The sequence below is a fragment of the Procambarus clarkii genome, chromosome 86 (genome assembly GCF_040958095.1).
Source record: "Procambarus clarkii isolate CNS0578487 chromosome 86, FALCON_Pclarkii_2.0, whole genome shotgun sequence".
NCBI lineage: Eukaryota > Metazoa > Arthropoda > Malacostraca > Decapoda > Cambaridae > Procambarus > Procambarus clarkii.
The window spans coordinates 14901059-14921368 of NC_091235.1; the positions used below are offsets into that span (position 1 = coordinate 14901059).

The following is a 20310-nucleotide window of genomic DNA, read 5'->3' on the forward strand; positions in this document are numbered from 1 at the left end:
GACGTGGTCAGTGTGTCTCGAGACTCTGTGGAGGGAGGTGTACGGTTGGTGTTCCTCTGGTGCGTATGTGGGGGTACGTGTCTATAAGCAATCCTCCCAAAACAACAGAACCATTAACTATACTATGGGTGCAATGAACAGAATATAGACTCTTGTGTTGCAAGAAAAGTTCCCGATTTGCACTGAAATACTGAAGGATAGAACAGAAAGTGAAACCAAAAACCTAACCTGCCCTTGGCCTAAATAAGCAGACCTAGGCCTACGTTAGTACCTATGTGTACTATGGTAGGCCTTGGAAAAATCAGGTTTAGCTTTTGTCTTTTCTCAGGGCCATCTGTAAAATGAATAGAACAAAAGGAAAAATTTGTGCAACAATGCAGCTTTGGTTGCACCATGCACAGTGACTGGGTACTATATCATGCTGGCATGACACTTTGTGCAATGGGTGACGCCACGGGGAGCTTGGTCACTCACAGCAGAAAAGCAGACTACACCAAGATAGAGCAAATTACACCAAGATAGAGCAAATTACACCAAGATAGAGCAGATTACACCAAGATAGAGCAGATTACACCAAGATAGAGCAGACTACACCAAGATAGAGCAGACTACACCATGATAGAGCAGACCACACCATGATATTACAGTGCACACACACACCGGCATAATTCCTTGATTCTTAGAAAAGAATGAATATACTGTTCCCAGTAATTTCTCTGGGAAAAAATATATTTTCTTACTAATAAATTAATACAAAACAGAACATACGAAAATATCACTTAGTATAATATAAAAAGAAACTAATGAAGGGACATATACAAGAAAACCTTTAAATCTTGTGTGTATGTGGAGAGAAAACTGAAGGTGAGGGCGTTGTTGGTAGTGGTGTTCATGGCCGCCTGCAGGTAGACTGTATATATATATATCATGCCGGCACAAGTGGCAGACGCGGGGATGGAAGCCCCTGACCAGGTGCTCTACAACCACAACTCTCACACCGCCGTGGCTTCTACAACCAGTAACGGGTGAGTGTGTGTAATGGTGGCAGCCACAAGGTTTTTTTTTTCTCTCTCTCACTCTCTCCCCTGCCTGACCTTGGCCATCCCACAGGTGTTGTAATGCCGGAACCTCACCGTGATCATGAAAGGTATGTCGCGCCTCTATATTACTCTCTAAATATTTAATTACAACTTATTTGTATCACAAATCTTACTGTATCGCAAGTTTGCTTACTGTAGGTAGTGCATGCTCATTTACCTGAGGGCGAGGAGTCACAATAACGTGGCTGAAGTATGTTGACCAGACTACACACTAGAAGGTGAAGGGACGACGACGTTTCGGTCCGTCCTGGACCATTCTTAAGTCGATTGTGTGAGTCTTGAGAATGATCTTGCACAATCGACTTGAGAATGGTCCAGGATGGACCGAAACGTTGTCGTCCCTTCGCCTTCTAGTGTGTGGTCTGGTCAACTCATTTACCTGAATTTACCCGAGGGGGCCAATCTCTCTAGTGGCCTCGACGATGACAGAAAGCCAACGGCTTTTCATAGCCCCCCCCCCCCCACATTATTCTTGATTTTATCATGCTAAGTTTTCGACTACAACAATGTTTTGCATTTACGGCTTCGGCGGGTGGGCGGTTCCACAGGCTTATATATCTGTGGTGAAAAAGCATCTCCTGTTTTCTGTCCTACACTGTGGCTTGTTGAGCTTGAAACCATTGCTCCCTGTTTGTATTACATTTGATCTTTTAAAGAAATAGTGTGGATTACAGTCCTCCAAACTCTTCAGTAATTTAGGTTTCCTTTAGGAAAGCCGTCATGTCTGGCTTGCAGTATTTAGTACTGTGGTCTTGAACCGTTCCTGGTATGACAGTTGATTTAGTCCCTGGTGTTAAACTTTCCCCGAAGCAGACATGTCCTTCTGAAGATGTGGTCGCCATGTTTGTACAGTTGAATAACTACCTTCTTTTCCTCTGTCAAAGGTTCTAACCTAGAGAGGGTCTCTGGAGTAGTACTGTACCCCGAGCCCGGCCCACTGGTGATAACTTGGTCCAACAGGCTGTTGCTTGCAGCTGGTAGTAGTGCCCACTACAACCCGGTTGGTCAGTCACTGCTTGCAAGACCTTATTTAATTATTTCTTGAAGAAGTCTGCCTTCGTTCCGGCAATATTTCTAATGCTTGCTGAGAAGGTATTGATCACCCGTGGACCCCTGATGTTCAAGCAGTGCTATCAGATTGTGCATATGGCACCTTTACTCATCACTAGAGGGTTTGAATGCCTTTTTTATAATGATAATAACAATAATAATAATATAGGATAAAAACCCCACACTTATGTATTTGGGAAATTTATGTAAAGATTTACACCGTCTCACATTCTCCAGAGTGCTTTATCAAGGTCTGAGTGTGTGGTTACGACGAGACTTACATCTCAACGGGTTTAGAACAGTAACACACTTAAGCATTATGCAATAATAAATACAAATTCGTCCTTCACTTATGGTAGAGGAACGTCGTCTTGGAAGGATTCAATGAGATTAATCTCACAATGTTAAACTTCAAGTCATTTTAATTCAATGAGTTACAGTACATTGTTACCTTACAACGTTAATGTTATTACAAGTTATTTTTTGTTTATTAACAAGTTTAGGTATGCACAGCAAGGTACTCAGTATCCACAATATTGAAGTTCTTGAGAGGCAGGATCAAGTATAACATTTGGAGTTGAAGGCTCGTGCTCTCTGATGTTATGAAACATTGGTTTATTGAGAATTATATCAACTATATATAATATAGTATTTCCCTTGTAAATTGATACATATATGACTTTTACACTGTTTATTATTTAATAAAGAGAAAAAATTATCCCCATCTCACAAGGTTTTATTATTAACAAGCTTAGGTATACACAGCAATGTGCTGCTACCTTATTCTATATGAAAGATTACACAGTGTAGATCAAAAACTTGCTATAAGTTCATCTAATATTCCCATCTCACAGAATGGTTAGTCATACATGGAATCTGGGAGAACATGAAATGCTAGGCTGCTCTATTAGCCTCACTAGCCAAATTTTACCCAGGATAAAACATTCACTAATGTAATTACCCTTATTATACTCTCAAATTGATATAATTTATACTTTATTAATAATGAAATTTGATAATTAATTTTTTAATAATTAAATTTATTAATAATTTTATATTTATTAGTAATAAATTTATTAATAAACTTTATCGCCATGGCGTGTTTGAATTACCGACACGAGAAGTATGATGGGTTCAAGAACTGGACCACAATAATACAGTAAACTAATGAATTACAAGTTTCGGTACCTAAGCTTATCATGCACCCTGGACACACCATTCAGTGGGCAGCAATATCATCATCATAATAATAATGCAGAAAGAAGTCACATTAACAGAGATGTATCAATGAGGAAATCAGTCAGTATAGTGTAGTGGTACAAAGTGTTGCATGGGAGTGAGCAGCGCATAGGTTCGAATCCTGCTCGTGGCGCCTACTGTTTTTTCCAATAATAATAATAATAATGAGAACATTTACTAGGATTATGGGTGGGGGCGAAGCTACAAGTCCGGCATTATAAGTTCAGGCGAGGAGTCTGAATCGACTTGACACACAATCGACTTGAGAAATGGTCCAGGACGGACCGAAACGTCGCCGTCCCTTCACTTTCTAGTGTGTGGTCTGGTCAACATTATAAGTTCCTTTCTCTACCACTAGACCACCCCAGACTTGCTAAAGTCATACAGCCGGATTTCTAATGAAATCACAGGAAGTCTAGTGAAATTACTGAAGCCAGTTCATGTTTTTTACGTATTCAAAAATTCAAAATTCAAAGTATGAGCCACAAGCACTCGGGTGGAAGGGTAGAGTGATCCCACACCTTACACTCCAACTTCACAAACACACAAATCACATTAACGTGATATATATCAATGAAATCATTGAGAAACTCCGTAGGAGCCGTGATGTGGGTTCGAATCTATGCGGTGGGTGTTCCCACACACACGCCCTGGTCAACTAGACCAAGACATGGTTTAAGGATTGCAACCTGGAGTTCTGAACTCTTCAGTAGTTCATCCTCTACTGTTCCGGCTTAAGTAGAAGCCTCAAGTTCAAGTTCAAGTATGTTTATTGAGACAAGAAAGAAATACATCTCAAAGGGATAGAGTAGGCAGTCTCCGTGGTGTAGTGGTAAGACACTCGCCTGGCGTTCCGCGAGCGCTATGTCATGGGTTCGTATCCTGGCCGGGGAGGATTTACTGGGCGCAATTCCTTAACTGTAGCCTCTGTTTAACGCAACAGTAAAATGTGTACTTGGATGAAAAAACGATTCTTCGCGGCAGGGGATCGTATTCCAGGGACCATAGGATTAAGGACTTGCCCGAAACGCTACGCGTACTAGTGGCTGTACAAGAATGTAACAACTCTTGTATATATCTCAAAAAAAAAAAAAAAAAAAAAAAAAAAAAAAAAGTAGCTTAGGCTATTTCTACCCTCCTGTAGTAGCTTAGGCTATTTCTACCCTCCTGTAGAAGCCTCAGGAAATCTTTGTGTGTTCAGTAGAACTCCAGGTTGCAATCTTTATACTATCATGAAGATGGCATTTGAAACAATGTTCAATTATAGGATGTTAACTCCTGAATTCATAGCCGTATGCTGCTAGTTTCTGCCCGAGACGCTAAGCTTGATCGTGGCTTTACAACAACTCTTAAATATATAAATAAAAAACTCTTGTAGATATAAACATAAACAAATAAATATACAAGAAGGTACACTGGATTGTGAGGGCTCATAATATTAGTGTTTGAGTGTGTTACATTCTTGCGCAGAAACTGGCACAGCGTTTCGGACAGGTTCTTAAGCTAACTGTTAAAAGTAAAAGTGACAATAGATACATTGTGGCAGAATTTGAGTTCAACATGACTACAATACGCAATGGTAGCATTCGTTATACTGTTGAAGTTGCACCAGTATAATCAGTATGTACTAAACATTGTACTACAACAAACGTATGTACATTTAGTTGTATGTACTAAAATTGTCGAAAGTATTAATATTGTGGAAGTTGGTAGTACAAGATAGTGTGAGTTTGGAGCACAAGGTAGGACACTATGAGGATGAAATTAGGTACTTTTTGGTTTTACGTTTGAATAAGGCATAGATTGGACAATTTTTTAATTCAATAGGGAGCTAGTTCCATGGACTGGGTCCTTTTATTCGTAAGAAGTGTTTGCACAGATTTAGTCTGACTCTGAGGATACCAGAGATATTGATTTCTGGTGTGGTGCTCACGGGTTCTCTTACAGCTACCATGGAAAAGTTTCAAATCAAGATTAGCATTTAGGAACAAGGTTTTGTACATGTAAATAGCACAAGAGAATGTGTGGGGTGAGTGTATGTTTAGCATGTTAAGGGACTTAAACAGAGGGGCTGTGTGTTGTCTGAAGATAGTTTGTTATTGTTCTGGTAGCAAATGTTTGCTGGGTGATGATGGGCTTGAGGTAATTTGCATCCTTATAAATAATAAATAATCCTTATTTAATGAGGCTCTCGAGTTACGTCCACTCCTGGGTCTTTTCTCTAGTTATTGCTGGGGGATAGTTGGGACGGGGGTTAGTTTCCCTTCATTGTGTACTGTCCTTTTGCTCTCCTGCTACCTGTTCCGATTTTCCTTCACAGTGCACTTGCTGCTGTTAAAATCCAGCAGCTATTTCTCTATCCAATTCTGCAACTTATTTAAGTCAGTTTGGATAATCCTGCAATCCTCATCTGTCTACACTCTTCTCATTATTTTTGCATTGTTTGCGAACATAAACAATTTACTCAAAGGAAATGTAGATGTTTATCTCTCAGAATGTTTGGTAATATGTTTATTGTTTGTGATGTGTGTCTATGTATGTATTAACACGATGTACTGAACGGGGTGAGAATAGCTTGAGCTACCTCATCCCTTTGTGTGTATTTTACTTCAATAAACTTATTTCAATTTCAATTTCAATTCAATTTACTCAACTCCTGTACATTTGTCATTAAAGAGAAATAGTATGGGGGGTTCCCAGCACCGATTCTTGAGGTGTGTGTATGGGGAAGATGTGTAGATTACATGGCACGGTGTTATATTAAATGTTATATATAAATGAGCTGTACTTGGGTGGGTGGGGGTGTCCTAACATTGATATAATCAATTGACATAATGCTGGAACTCTGCATCACTGTCATCCACAACGCTAGAAGCACCGATAAACCTCATTATTCATATATGATGCCATAGACATTATGGTCTATATTGAAGTGTGAACGGAGCCGAGTGGTACTCCCATGACTAGTTACTCTACACTCTCCCTGCAGGGATGGAGCGGCGGCGCCCATGCTGGAGGAGGAGCCCCGACCAGTGCTGGAGACCCCGTGGGAGAGGCGGGCCCGGCGACGCTCCCACTATGTCGTCTACGTCACTACTTTTGTCATGTCCATTGGCTTTTCTATAGTGTTGACTGGCGTGTGGCCTTATCTGCAGCAGGTAGGTCACTCCCCCGTGATGGCTCGCGTACTTGCCAACGTCTCCATAACACTATTCTACTATTCTTAAGAACATAAGAACAAAGGTAACTGCAGATCGAAGGCCTATTGGCCCATACGAGGCAGCTCCTGTTTATAACCGCCCAATCCCACTCATATACATGTCCAACCCACGCTTGAAACAATCGAGGGACCCCACCTATTCCAGTATTCTATACTATTCACAGCTGAGCCTACTGGGCTCTATCATATCTACATTTGAAACTGAGTATGGAGTCAGCCTCCACCACATCACTGCCTAATGCATTCCATTTGTTAACTACTCTGACACTGAAAAAGTTCTTTCTAACGTCCCTGTGGCTCATTTGGGTACTTAGTTTCCACCAGTGTCCCCTTGTTCGACTATGGGGGCCTGTCGGCTGAGTGGACAGCGCTCAGGATTCGTAGTCCTAAGGGTCCGGGTTCTATCCCCGGCGGCGGCGGAAACAAATGGACAGAGTTTCTTTCACCCTGATGCCCCTGTTCATCAAGCAGTAAATAGGTACCCGGGAGTTAGACAGCTGCTACGGGCTGCTTCCTGGGGATGTGTAAAAAAATAGAGGCCTGGTCGAGGACCGGGCCGCGGGGACGCTAAGCCCCGAAATCATCTCAACATATCAAAGATGAACTTGATGGCCCTGTTCACCTAGCAGTAAATAAGTACCTGGGAGTTAGACAGCAGCTACGGGCTGCTTCCTGGGTGTGTGTGTGCGAAAAAAAATCAGTTGATTGACAGTTGAGAGGCGGGACCAAAGAGCTCCCGCAAGCTCAACTAGGTGAGTACTGTGCAACAGTAGCAATGCTTGGAGAGAAGCGTGCACCATGTGCATGTGTGGCGTGCATGTGTGGCGTGCATGTGTGGCGTGCATGTGTGGAGTGCATGTGTGGAGTGCATGTGTGGAGTGCATGTGTGGAGTGCATGTGTGGAGTGCATATGTGGTAGGCAACACCTTTCTTTGAGAATTTCGATGTTAAGCTATTCATAATCTTAAAAAGGAATTCCTGAAGTACAGGGAGCTTCGACATCAGTGAGGTAGTATAATAGTTTAGTAGTCATCTTGTGGGGACAGGTATAGGCTGTATGTTTTACCTTAGCTGAATTTATAGCATATACGGTTTCAGCGAATGCGCGGTTCCATGGGTTTATAACCCTGTGGGTGAAACAGTATCTCCTGTTCTCAGTAAATATGTTTATGTAAAATACGTATATGTAAAAATATGTAAAATAAGATGGAACAGCTGAGCCTCGCCAGGAGGCAACCCTCCACAACGCGCCCACTAACATCCCTTTGTGTGTAGTTATAGCTCAATAAACTGATTTCAAATTCAAAAACTCCCGGATATTTATTTTACTGCTAAGTGAACAGAGGCATTAGGTGATAGGAAACGTGCCTATTACCATTTTTATACCGCCGAAGATATGAACGAGGGATTCATGATTGTGACTTGAGAACGAACCCAACTGTACTACCAAACCCCCCCCCCCCCCCTCCCCCTCCCCCTCCCCCTCCCCCTCCAAGGCATGTCGGTTATATATATATATATATATGTCGTACCTAGTAGCCAGAACTCACTTTTTGGCCTACTATTCAAGGCCCGATTTGCCTAATAAGCCAAGTTTTCCTGAATTAATATATTTTTTCTAATTTTTTTCTTATGAAATGATAAAGCTACCCATTTCATTATGTATGAGGTCAATTTTTTTTTATTGGAGTTAAAATTAACGTAGATATATGACCGAACCTAACCAACCCTACCTAACCTAACCTAACCTATCTTTATAGGTTAGGTTTGGTTAGGTAGCCGAAAAAGTTAGGTTAGGTTAGGTTAGGTAGGTTAGGTAGTCGAAAAACAATTAATTCATGAAAACTTGGCTTATTAGGCAAATCGGGCCTTGCATAGTTGGCTGAGAAGTGCGTTCTGGCTACTAGGTACGACATATATATATATATATATATATATATATATATATATATATATATATATATGTCGTACCTAGTAGCCAGAACTCACTTCTCAGCCTACTATTCAAGGCACGATTTGCCTAATAAGCCAAGTTTTCCTGAATTAATATATTTACTATAATTTTTTTCTTATGAAATGATAAAGCAACCCTTTTCTCTATGTATGAGGTCAATTTTTTTTTATTGGAGTTAAAATTAACGTAGATATATGACCGAACCTAACCAACCCTACCTAACCTAACTTAACCTATATTTATATGTAAGGTTAGGTTAGGTAGCCAAAAAAAGCTAGGTTAGGTTAGGTTAGGTAGGTTAGGTAGACGAAAAAACATTAATTCATGAAAACTTGGCTTATTAGGCAAATCGGGCCTTGAATAGTAGGCTGAGAAGTGCGTTCTGGCTATTAGGTACGACATATATATATATATATATATATATATATATATATATATGTGTCGTACCTAGTAGCCAGAACGCACTTCTCAGCCTTCAATGCAAGGCCCGATTTGCCTAATAAGCCAAGTTTTCATGAATTAATATAATTTCTCAAATTTTGTTCTTATGAAATGATAAAGCTACGCATTTCATTATGTATGAGATAATTTTTTTTTTATTGGAGTTAAAATTAACGTAGATATATGACCGAACCTAACCAACCCTAAATAACCTAACCTAACCTATCTTAATAGGTTAGGTTAGGTTAGGTGGCCGAAGAGGTTATGTTAGGTTAGGTTAGGTAGGTTAAGTAGTCGAAAAACAATTAATTCATGAAAACTAGGCTTATTAGGCAAATCGGGCCTTGCATAGTAGGCAGAGAAGTGCGTTCTGGCTACTAGGTACGACATATATATATATATATATATATATATATATATATATATATATATATATATATATATATTTATATATATATATATTATATATATTATATATATTATATATATATATATATATATATATATATATATATATATATATATATATATATATATATATATATATATATATATATAAAAAACATGATCCAGTTGATGATAAGTCTATTCACAGCTTCTCTGTGTGTATGTAGCTAACTTTCATGCCGTCTATTGCATAGAGCAATTGCAAAAGCTTCCTAGTGACTGCTTGGCTTACCACCCGTGTTGAACTTTGTAAATATTGACCACTAACTACAGCTGCAGACATACCTGGACTATTTGTTTTTACACATTAGCCCTCTGACGCACACAACAGCTGCTCTGCTCTACCCAAGATCAATATTATTTGTGAAGAAACGAGGCTTTTATTAGCAAGGGTTCGTAAGTGGTTACTATGAAAATAGATAAAGATGCAATAAAAATAGAGAACACTTAATGTTCAGTGTATAATTGTTGACCAGACCACACTGGAAAGTGAAAGGACGACGACGTTTCGGTCCGTCCTGGACCATTCACAATCGACTTGAGAATGATCCAGGACGGACTGAAACGTCGTCGTCGTCCCTTCACTTTCTAGTGTGAGGTTTGGTCAACATATTTCAGCCACGTTATTGTGACTCCTCATCTTCAATGTATAATTATTATGACTTTCAAATTATTTTAATATTGTTTTATTTTACTATTGAACAAGATAAATGCTAGAATATTTAAATTATTAGTGATGGTGTTAGAGAAATATCTCTTCTAGAGGAGCCCCTTCTGTCTTCCTGAAGCTACTGTATACTGATATGGGACCAACTACTGATATGGGACTTTGTCGCATCGGCCGTGGAGTTCCGTAGGCGTGCTGGGGACCAGCACCAGAACCTGGCTCACTCAGAGAGGCCCAGGGAGTGGTGACATTTATTTTCGTCACCTCACCGGGGAAGGAAGGTATCCAGAAAGCAAGACAAAACAAACCACAGCTGGCTTAAAAAAGAAATTGAAGCCGCGAAACTCGCCAAAAAACTCCTACAGCTATGTAAACCTGCCCGTCCTCATAAACAAAGACCCAAAAGTGATTCCATGCACCCGCCAAACCCCCTGTTTATGAATGAAAAATGGTTTACACACGACTTACAACTGATTTCGTTCGAACACTTCCGGAACAAGAGCTTCACTGACAAATTTAGTTCGAACCACAACGCTGTAAATGCTTCACCCACATACTACAAATACAAATAATCGCCAACAGAACTTAAACCCGTAACCTAACCTATGCCTATATTTGCACAAATATGCTAATATATTATAATATTAATTTATATTTGAGAATTGTTGTTGTTAAAGATTCGCTACCTGGAACAAAAAGTCCCAAGCAGTACGGGCTATGGTGAGCCCGTAGTTGTATTTAAGAAAATTCCTGTTTTGATTGAACAACATGTAAAAGTTTATGAATGCGTCTGTGGGGTCGACCGCTGGATGTAATGGACTTTGTCTGAGGACGGGTTACACAACTGATGACGTTCGAACATTTCCGGAACATGTGCTTCGCTGACTTCTGTTCGAACCACAACGCTGTAAATGCTTTACCCACGTACTACAAATACAAATAATCGCCAACAGAACCAAAACACCTAACCTAACCAGTGCCTAAATATGCACAGTATGCTAATATTTAACAATATTAATTTATATTTTAAAAACTTTCTATTTTGGATGAACAGCATGTTAAAATTGATGAATGCGTCTTTGGGGTCGACCGCTGAATGGAATGGACTTGGTCTGAGAATGGGTTGATGTAAACAATGGAATTCTCCCTGAACTAGTGTGTTTCTTCGCCCCGCCTCGCCCACTCATATGGAGGGAGTGAGGAGGTAGCTGACCGCCAGTCCTTTGTTCTGGTGCAGATGCACTGTACCAGGATACCTCTCGTCACTGCTTTCTCCAGCTAAGTGGTGACGTTTGTCTTTGGTGGTATTTCCTCTACACTGCGGTGTATCTTGAGCCCAGTTTTGAATGATCTTGGAGATGCATATGTGCAGGGTTACCTTCCCTGTGTGATCCCTAGTGCTGCCCTTGCATTGTCAGGGTTATATTTCCCTGGAGTGTTCGGGAGTCACTCCCTTAGAGGTCTTCCTAACTTGTGGTAGCCTTCGCCCATGGTGAGTTGGGTGTCTTAGAATGTTCCTGTCTTGAATCAACTTTGAACCAGGAGCGACTTTGGCTGGCTGGGCGCATTGGCGGGTTGTATGCTTCACTCACCGACCGAGGACGACCTTCACGGCTGCGTGACCTATAGGCTGTGTCGTCTTCCTTTTAGGTCCGGCATAGCGATCCCACTGGCTGGGTGTCCTGATTGGGTTTACCCTTCAAGCCCTGGAAATCCCTTGTGGGTTCAGTGGTCCTATGCATATTTACTTCCCCAACCCTGCTCTTGCATTGTACGAGGTTGAGGATTGCTTGTCATCCGTGTCATGTAGCGCCGTTCATCCCTCTGCCTGTCATGCTGCCTACTGAATCAGTGACACCTTCGACCCTGAGTCCTGTGGGGTGACTTTCCCCCATGTAACTCATGGGGAATATTATTTCTGTATATTTATCACCATCTTTATGGGGAGCAAGTGGCTTCTTTGCTGGTGTCCCACCTGCATTTCTGTTCCTCTTCTCGGTGACAGTAGGAGTTCGTGGCGCTCCTTTTGCCATTACCTTTCCCTTCGTTGTCGTTCTTCAGTTTCTGAGTGTATGATGCTCTCCCTCTTTCTTGTTTTTTTCTTGATTGACATCTCTTGCTGAATACTGTCAACTCCTGTTGTGTGATTCTGGTGGAGCATCTGCGGCTTGAGTTTGGGGTTGATACTATCTCTCCTCAATTTCAAGAAATCAAAATTAAAATATTTATTCAGGTTAAAGTACATACATAGAAGATGAGTAACAAACATAATGTTGAATTTATAGATAGAGCCAGTACATACAATACCTAAAGCCACTAATGTGCACGGCGTTTCAGGCAAGGTGAGGGGGGAAAAACACTTAGACTAAAGCTTAATATTAATTGAGATTAAAGTATAAATTGTGCAGAAAAAGGAGAAAAGGGGGGGGGGAAACAGGCAGAAATCAGCAATTATACAACCTAGTCAACAAACAGTATTGAATTGAAATTGAAATAATTTTATTGAGGTAAAATACACACAAAGGGATGAGGTAGGTCAAGCTATTCTCACCCCGTTCAGTACATCGTGTTAATACATACATAGACACACATCACAAACAATAAACATATTACTGAACATTCTGAGAGATAAACATATACATTTCCTCCTTTACACAAGTAGTATGGTATCAGACGTACACACAAATACTTTTATGACCTAGGTATACTGTATAGACAATTTGCAAGAGATACAAACAGTATTGTTTGAAAATAGCAAGACATGGGTTGACAATTTGGGGGTAAGGTAGGTTACATGGAGTTCATTACGTAGTACTTAGTTTTTCTCTTAAACTGGTAGAGAATCACTATAGCCGGCGGGACCAGGAGCAGAAGCACTGCAATTCTTCTTGGCCTGAAAAATTTCCTGTGATGTTATAGGCTTCCCGAGGTCACTCACTAAAGGTGCCGGGGTAAAGGGCCGGTTGTCAGGTTCAAACGGCCTCGAGAACAGACCCTCCCAGAAGGGAAAGAACCTATCTGCTCCTACCACTGTGGGCGCCACCTTCCAGCCTTTAACATGATTGGGGAGGTCATTCCACATTCTGGCTCCCTTGATTTGTAGAGCATTTCTAGTTTGGTTAAGACGCACTCTTGGAATATCAAATGGGTATTTGTTTCTGGTTGGTACCCATGGGTTCTGCAACCTTCTAGGAAGCGTTTAAGGTCTGGATTGACATTTCGCCCACTGTCTCGTGTATTGCTTCACCTCCGGCTGCTTATGCACCACTGGAGTCTCCGAACGATATTCTTGTTTTTTCTCTGCAGTTCTTTAGGTCCTTATTTTTGGTTTCGTTTGCATCTGGTTGTCAGGTTGGAGAGCTCGATGCTCTCTTATGGAGGTGGGGTTTTTGTTCTTTTGGCCCTAGTGGGCGTTTTGTCAGTTTTCAGCCAGCTCTTCCTTTTCTGGTGAAGAACAAGTCAGTTGGCGTCCGGAAGGTCTTTGGCCATTGATGCTTGGATGGTTTGGCCTGGGGTGCATCATGTGCACGTGTCTAGTGCCGGCTCTCCGCTGCTACCTTTGTGCCACTGGTTCTCCTTCAGTGGATGTCTTATATGTTGCTCCTCTTTCCTTGGCCCCCTGTTCTGATGTTCATCAGAACAGGGGAGGGGGGATGTATTTTCTGAATGTTCCTGGGCCTCGGCGCCCTTTTGTGGCTATGGATCGTGTCTCAGCTGAGAGTCTCATCTTCGTCATGTATCCTGCAGTGCTCCCTCCTCTCTGGTGTGTTCCCATATGTTTTCCTTCTCTGTGGGTAGTTAGCTTCAGGGATCCACAATTAAGGGACTCCCCCAGAAAACTAGCATTAAATATAATGAAATACCAGTTCCTGGGTGAGCCCCAGTGACTCTCTGATCCTTCCAGATCATTGGGTAGATGCCTACATCTGCCCTAGAACTACGGACTGCAATGCCGACTGGCAGGAGGTGGGGTAACCCGTCCTCAGACAAAGTCCATTCTGTCTAGCGGTCGACCCCAAAGACGCATTCATCAATTTTAACATTCTGTTCATTCAAAATAAAAATTTATCGAATATAAATTAATATTGTTATATATTAGTAAACTGTACATATTTAAGCATTGGTTAGGTTAGGTGTTTAGGTTCTGTTGGCGATTATTTGTATTTGTAGTACGTGGGTGAAGCATTTATAGCGTTGTGATTCGAACAAAACTCGTCAGTGAAGCACTTGTTCCGGATATGTTCGAATGTCAGCAGTTGTGAGTCGTGTGTAAACCGCTTTTCATTCATAAACAGGGGGTTTGGCGGGTGCATGGAATCACTTTTGGATCTTTGTTTGGAGGACGGGCTGAATTTACAGCGTTGTGGTTCGAACAAAAGTTGTCAGCGAAGCACTTGTTCCGGAAGAGTTCAGACTTTATCAGTTGTGAGTCGTGTGTAAACCTTTTTCATTCATAAACAGGGAGGGGGGGGGGTTGGCGGGTGGAGACTTTGGTCTATGAGGACAGGCTATTTACTTCCTTTGGGAACTTTGTTCCCAAATAAAGGTATTGTTTGGCCCTTTATTTGTTGGGGACAGGAGTTCTTTAGGTAGGTTTTGTGGCTTCGGTATCTTCTTGGAGCCGGCAGTGGTTTATTTTGATTCGCTAACTTTCTGAGTGCCTTCCCTGGTTAGATGGCGAAAATAAATATCAGCGCTCCCTGCGCCACTTTGGGCCAGGTTCTGGCACTGGTCCCTGGTACGCCTGCATGTAGATCTACAGCCGATGCGACCTAGTACTGTAGTTAGTACCATATCAGTATATAGTAGCTTCAAGAAGCCACCACGGCTCACTCAGAAATTAGCTTTTGATTACAATCAACTCAGTTTATTTTTTTTTTCTGGCTGGGGATTTAGCTTGACCCTGGTGTGTCGAAGGAGTACCTGGGATGGGTAATTGCTGCCAACCCTCTGGGACAGATGCTGGCCTCCCCCTTATTGGGCTTCTGGGGCAACAAGGCTAAATCCAACAGGTGAGGACGAGACACACACACAGGTAAGAATGAATAGAAGGTTGAAAACAGCAACAAACAGAGGGGAAGAGAAGAGTGGGAGAGAGAGGGATGAGGTGAGGAAGGAAGAAGTATGAGAGAAAAGGCAAGTGAAGGAGAAAAACATTGCAGGATGGCCTGTACAAGTTGCATTAGCTCTTCTGGTTGCATCTGGTCGACGAGTGGATGTATGGCCAGTGGTCACACGATCCACCTGGAGGCTGCTGGCTAACGGAACGCACTGCCCTTTGAGTCATCTGGCATTCCTCTTCAACGGCCCCTCTTTTTAACACCTGATGTCCCTATCCCTTGGGATCACAGGAAAATTGATAGATGTTTTTTTGTTACCGTTTGTGGCTGGTTCTTTGGGCGGGAAGTTGGTGTCTGGCGCCTGCTTGACCGAGAGGTATCAGAGGTTGGTGGGTCTTGGTGGGCTCCTGGTGTGCCCACTGGGTTTATAACTCTGTGGGTGAAAAAGCTTCTTCTGTTTTCAGTCTTACACAGTGGCTTGTTGAGCCTGAAACCGTTGCCCCTTGTTTGTATTACATCTGACCTTTTGAACAACATCCTCCAAGTTGTTTACTATTTTGAACGTTTCGGTGAGATAAATTAATAATTCATTGTGGCGGGAGACAGGAAGCCAGTTTATACATACAGTACATGTTAGGCTTTTATTGAGGTCCCCCCAAGAGTCGAATTACTGATCCTCCCCAATATGCAACCCCACAACAAGCTGACTTACTCCTGGCTACCTATTTACTGCTAAGTAAACAGGAGCAGTAGATGATAGGAAACGCGCCCAATCATTTGTCCTAGGCAGGATTGGAACCCGGAATTCTCGATTCAAATCAAATCAAATCAAATCAAATGTTTATTTAGGTAAAGTACATACATACAAGAGATTTTACAAAGAGTGATGGATTTATAGATAGGGCTAGTACATACAATGCCTAATTTGCCTTGATCCTTTCCAACTGTACTTTAAAAGTTAACAGTTTTGGTATTTACGGCTTCGGTGGGTAGGCGGTTCCGTGGGTTTATGTCCCTGTGAGCGAAAAAGCATATCTCCTGTTCCGAGTCCTACATTGTGACTTGTTGAGCTCCGGTTCACAGGAACGGCGGGGTTTAGTTTAGGTCATTTATTATGCACCCCATACCCATCTTGTGGTCGGTAGTGGATAGGGTTACTGAGGCACATAATGGACTCAGGGACTGAACCCCACAATTCATTTAGCTAAGCAAGTTACAATCTTGGTGAGCTAGTTACAAAATTCAGTACAAGTCGTCACATTATCAATGGGTTCGAGATCGACCACAAGTACAGTTTTTAAATTAAGCAACTGACATATGTGGAGAGCTAGTGTCACAATTGATATGTCTGTCCTGCACACCGCCCCCCATCCAGTGGGCAGCGGTGGATAGGTTACAATCACCTAGTTACTACCTACAGTTAGCAAACTGGGGACATTTCTGGTTGCAGATCATTTTGAATGAAATATTTACACATCTCTGGAACATTTGTTATAGAATTGTCTCTGAATTAGATGTGTGAACGAACGTTCCCGACGTCAACGTTCCCGACGTGCACTGTGCTGTGGCTGCCCCTAGTCCTACAACAACAACAACAGCATCAGGGAGTGCCCAGGGCACAGCACCTGGCACAGGAGCGGGACAAATAGTACTGGCTATAGTGAGTCCGTAGTGGACTTACTTGGCACAGGAGCGGTGCTGTGTGCACTGGACTCCGATCTGCATACGACGGCATATATTGATTGATTGATGAAGATTAAGCCACCCAAAAGGTGGCACGGGCATGAATAGCCCGTAAGGGGTGGCCCTTTTTTTTTTTTTTTTTTGATATATATACAAGAGTTGTTACATTCTTGTACAGCCACTAGTACGCGTAGCGTTTCGGGCAAGTCCTTAATCCTATGGTCCCTGGAATACGATCCCCTGCCGCGAAGAATCGTTTTTTCATCCAAGTACACATTTTACTGTTGCGTTAAACAGAGGCTACAGTTAAGGAATTGCGCCCAGTAAATCCTCCCCGGTCAGGATACGAACCCATGATATAGCGCTCGCGGAACGCCAGGCGAGTGTCTTACCACTACACCACGGAGACTGCTAAAGCCTTTTGAGCCATTACCAGTATCATTAGATGATACTGGAGACCTGTGGAGGTGCGACTGCACCCTGTGTGACGGGAGATGTCTCCCGACGACGGCATATATTACACTAGACTTATATTATACTAGGGACCCAGTAGTACAGTCGGGTTCGTTCGTGATTCGCAATTGAGAATTCCAGGTTCGAGTCCTGGGTGGGACAAATGGTTGAGCACCTTTCCTTTCACCTAATGCATCTGTTCACCTAGCAGTAAGCAGGTACCCAGGAGCTAGTCAGCTTGTGTAGTTGCATCTTGGGTGGGATCAGTAATTCGACCTGGGGGAGGGGGGACCTCAATATAAGCCTAATGTGTATGAATACACTCTGGCTGCCTGACCCCAACACACTTAATTATATTAAATATGGAAGTCAGAACCAGCATGGAATTCATATAAAATCTCATGAATATTGAGAACCAGAAGTTTGTTATAAGAATGGCCTATGAGGTAAAGAACCAGAGTTAAGAGCACAGCTTAAGAGAGTAGGACATTTTGGGTGTATCAGTGTTTTACTCAGAAAGGCACTCCAGGTGTGACTGGAATTATACTCATTATATAAAATAATATATGATGTGTAATTGTTACGGTGACTGAGTTACGGGGTTAAGTGGAGCAAGCTGCACTCCTCTACATGCACACTTGCTTTTGTCCCAAGGTACTGGCCTTGAGCAGGCAATTTGCATTGGGGCATCACAGATCACATAGCACTCCCATGTTCCCATTTCAATTGGGTGCACACTAAGCTACTCAATTATAACTACTTTGCTTGTTACACCTCAATATTGTAACATGCAGTTGCCTTGCTCTGATTTCATATGACCCCATAAAGTAGCATTTTAAAAAATAGGAGTAGTTTTACTGTTACCCTGAGGAACTCCTATAGTTAAAAGCCCTGTAATTTAACAGGGCTGAAGTTTAAAATATGCATGAGGTTATTTTATAAATAATAATTTTATATTCATAAAGTATACACAGTATAAATTTATATAAAAAAAAGTTTCAAAAACCGTTGGCATTCTTTCTGAGATCAGATATTATGTACCTCGCCCTGCCCTGGTGACACACTATTACTCTCTCATCTATCCTTATCTCAACTATGGTATTTGTGCTTGGGGTTCTACTACCCAAAATCATTTACGTTCTCTAATTACTCAACACAAAGCTGCTATTAGGACAATTTCTAACTCTGGCCCCAGACATCACTCGGTACCCTTACTCAAATCTCTGAATATGTTAGATATTAAGTCCCTGCACATCCTCTCATGTGTATTTTATATATATAAAATGCTGAACTGTAATGTCAATTCTGACCTTAAAAGCTTCCTAGAAGGTTGTAACAGATCCCATGAGCACCACACCAGAAACAAATACCTATTTGATATTCCAAGAGTATTGATATTCGACAAATCAAGGGACCTCGAATGTGGAATGACCTTCCCAATTATGTTAAAGACTGTAGCTCTCCCAACCAGCTTAAGATAAAAACTAAGTACTACCTAATTAACTCAATGTAACCTACCTCACCCCCAAAATGTCATCCCATGTCTATTATTTTAAACAATGCTGTTTGTTGACCAAATTGTATTTTTTATTTTTTTTCTGCTATGTTCCCCCCCCCCCTTCTTTTTTTCCATTTTTTCTTATTTTTTCTCAACACAATTTATACTTTAATCTCACTTAGTATTAAGTTTTAGTCCTAGTGTTTTTCCTGCCCGAAACGCTTTGCGTAATAGTGGCTTTAGGCATTGTATGTACTAGCTCTATCTATAAATCTATCAACTTTTGTATCTTACCTTGTATGTATGCACTTTACCTGAATAAATATTTGTATTTGTATACATGCATAAGAACATAATACAGAAGTATATTTGAAGGTACAGGCATTGTTTATGCAACTAATATGCAAAGCATTTCAGCCAAAACTTAGAATAATTGCAAAAATTTCAGATTTTTGCTGGGTGATGATGGACTTGAGGAAGTTTGCTGTGGTTGAACCCTATGCACAGATACCATATGTAAGATAGGAATAGATTAGCACATAGTATAGTGAGAGGAGAGCAGAGTTAGGTACATAATATCTGATTTTAGAGAGTATACCAACTGTTATAATAGGGGTAAACTTATTACTAACTAATAAGTAAGCTAACACATTTTTATCATGCATTTGGTAAAAATAGATAAAACAATGTATATATATATTTTCAGAGGCTCCTTCCTGCTGACTTTGATTACCTTTACCATAGGAAATGGATTTTATGCCATACTGAGTGTATTTGGATCTGCAGCACTGACTGTCATGATCTTGTCACGCTTTCTTGTAGGAATCAGCTCTGGTAAGTTACTTCTTTACTTGAAACAGCTAAATGTTTAGATATTAATCTAGATTATGGCCATGTTAAGATCATCCATTAGCTTGTTTGATGCATTTTGAGGAAAAAAACACTCATTAATTTATGAAAAATATTTACCTTTACTTTTTAGAACTCTGGTTCGGTAGTTGTTGAGTCATTGTGTGGTTTTTCATTTATGCTGGGGTTCCCATAGTGAGACTTCAACTGTTCATTGCCATCTGTTGATTTCCTCCACATGGTTCCCTCTGTCTCTCTCCCTCTCATCTCAACATTAAATTTTGCAGGGGTAAACTATCATGGTAATAAATAAAAGCTTCCATGTCAAATTAGTTGACAGAACTTTTGTACTTTTCTGTGGGGACCACCTACTGCATCTCAGAGCTTACCCGGCTGATATGTATGTACTGTATTAGACCATGGCATCAGTCGATTGGAGTTCTATGCCTACCGGGGACCATGAACCCCTCAGAGTGGCTAGGGAAGCATTGGACCAAGGTTGGCACCCAGAAAGATAGTCATAACAAAACAAACCCCACATAGAAAAAGTTGCCACCTAAAAGCCAAACAGGGAAGCAGAACTTCCAAACTAAAACAAGCAAAAGTCACTAACGCCGTTGTGTCAATCGTCTATGCAGGCGCCCGCCCC

General features: G+C 41.4%; 1 protein-coding gene across 1 annotated transcript in view; it reads left to right on the plus strand.

The window, feature by feature from the left end:
- The window catches only part of LOC123768426 (major facilitator superfamily domain-containing protein 8), a 36610-nt gene continuing 16300 nt past the window's right edge, over positions 1-20310 (plus strand). Inside the window, 4 exon segments of the mRNA XM_045758950.2 lie at positions 1-1025; positions 6379-6547; positions 15015-15130; positions 19519-19646. Of these exon segments, the coding sequence (XP_045614906.2) occupies positions 928-1025; positions 6379-6547; positions 15015-15130; positions 19519-19646 (511 nt within the window). The 5' untranslated portion in view covers positions 1-927.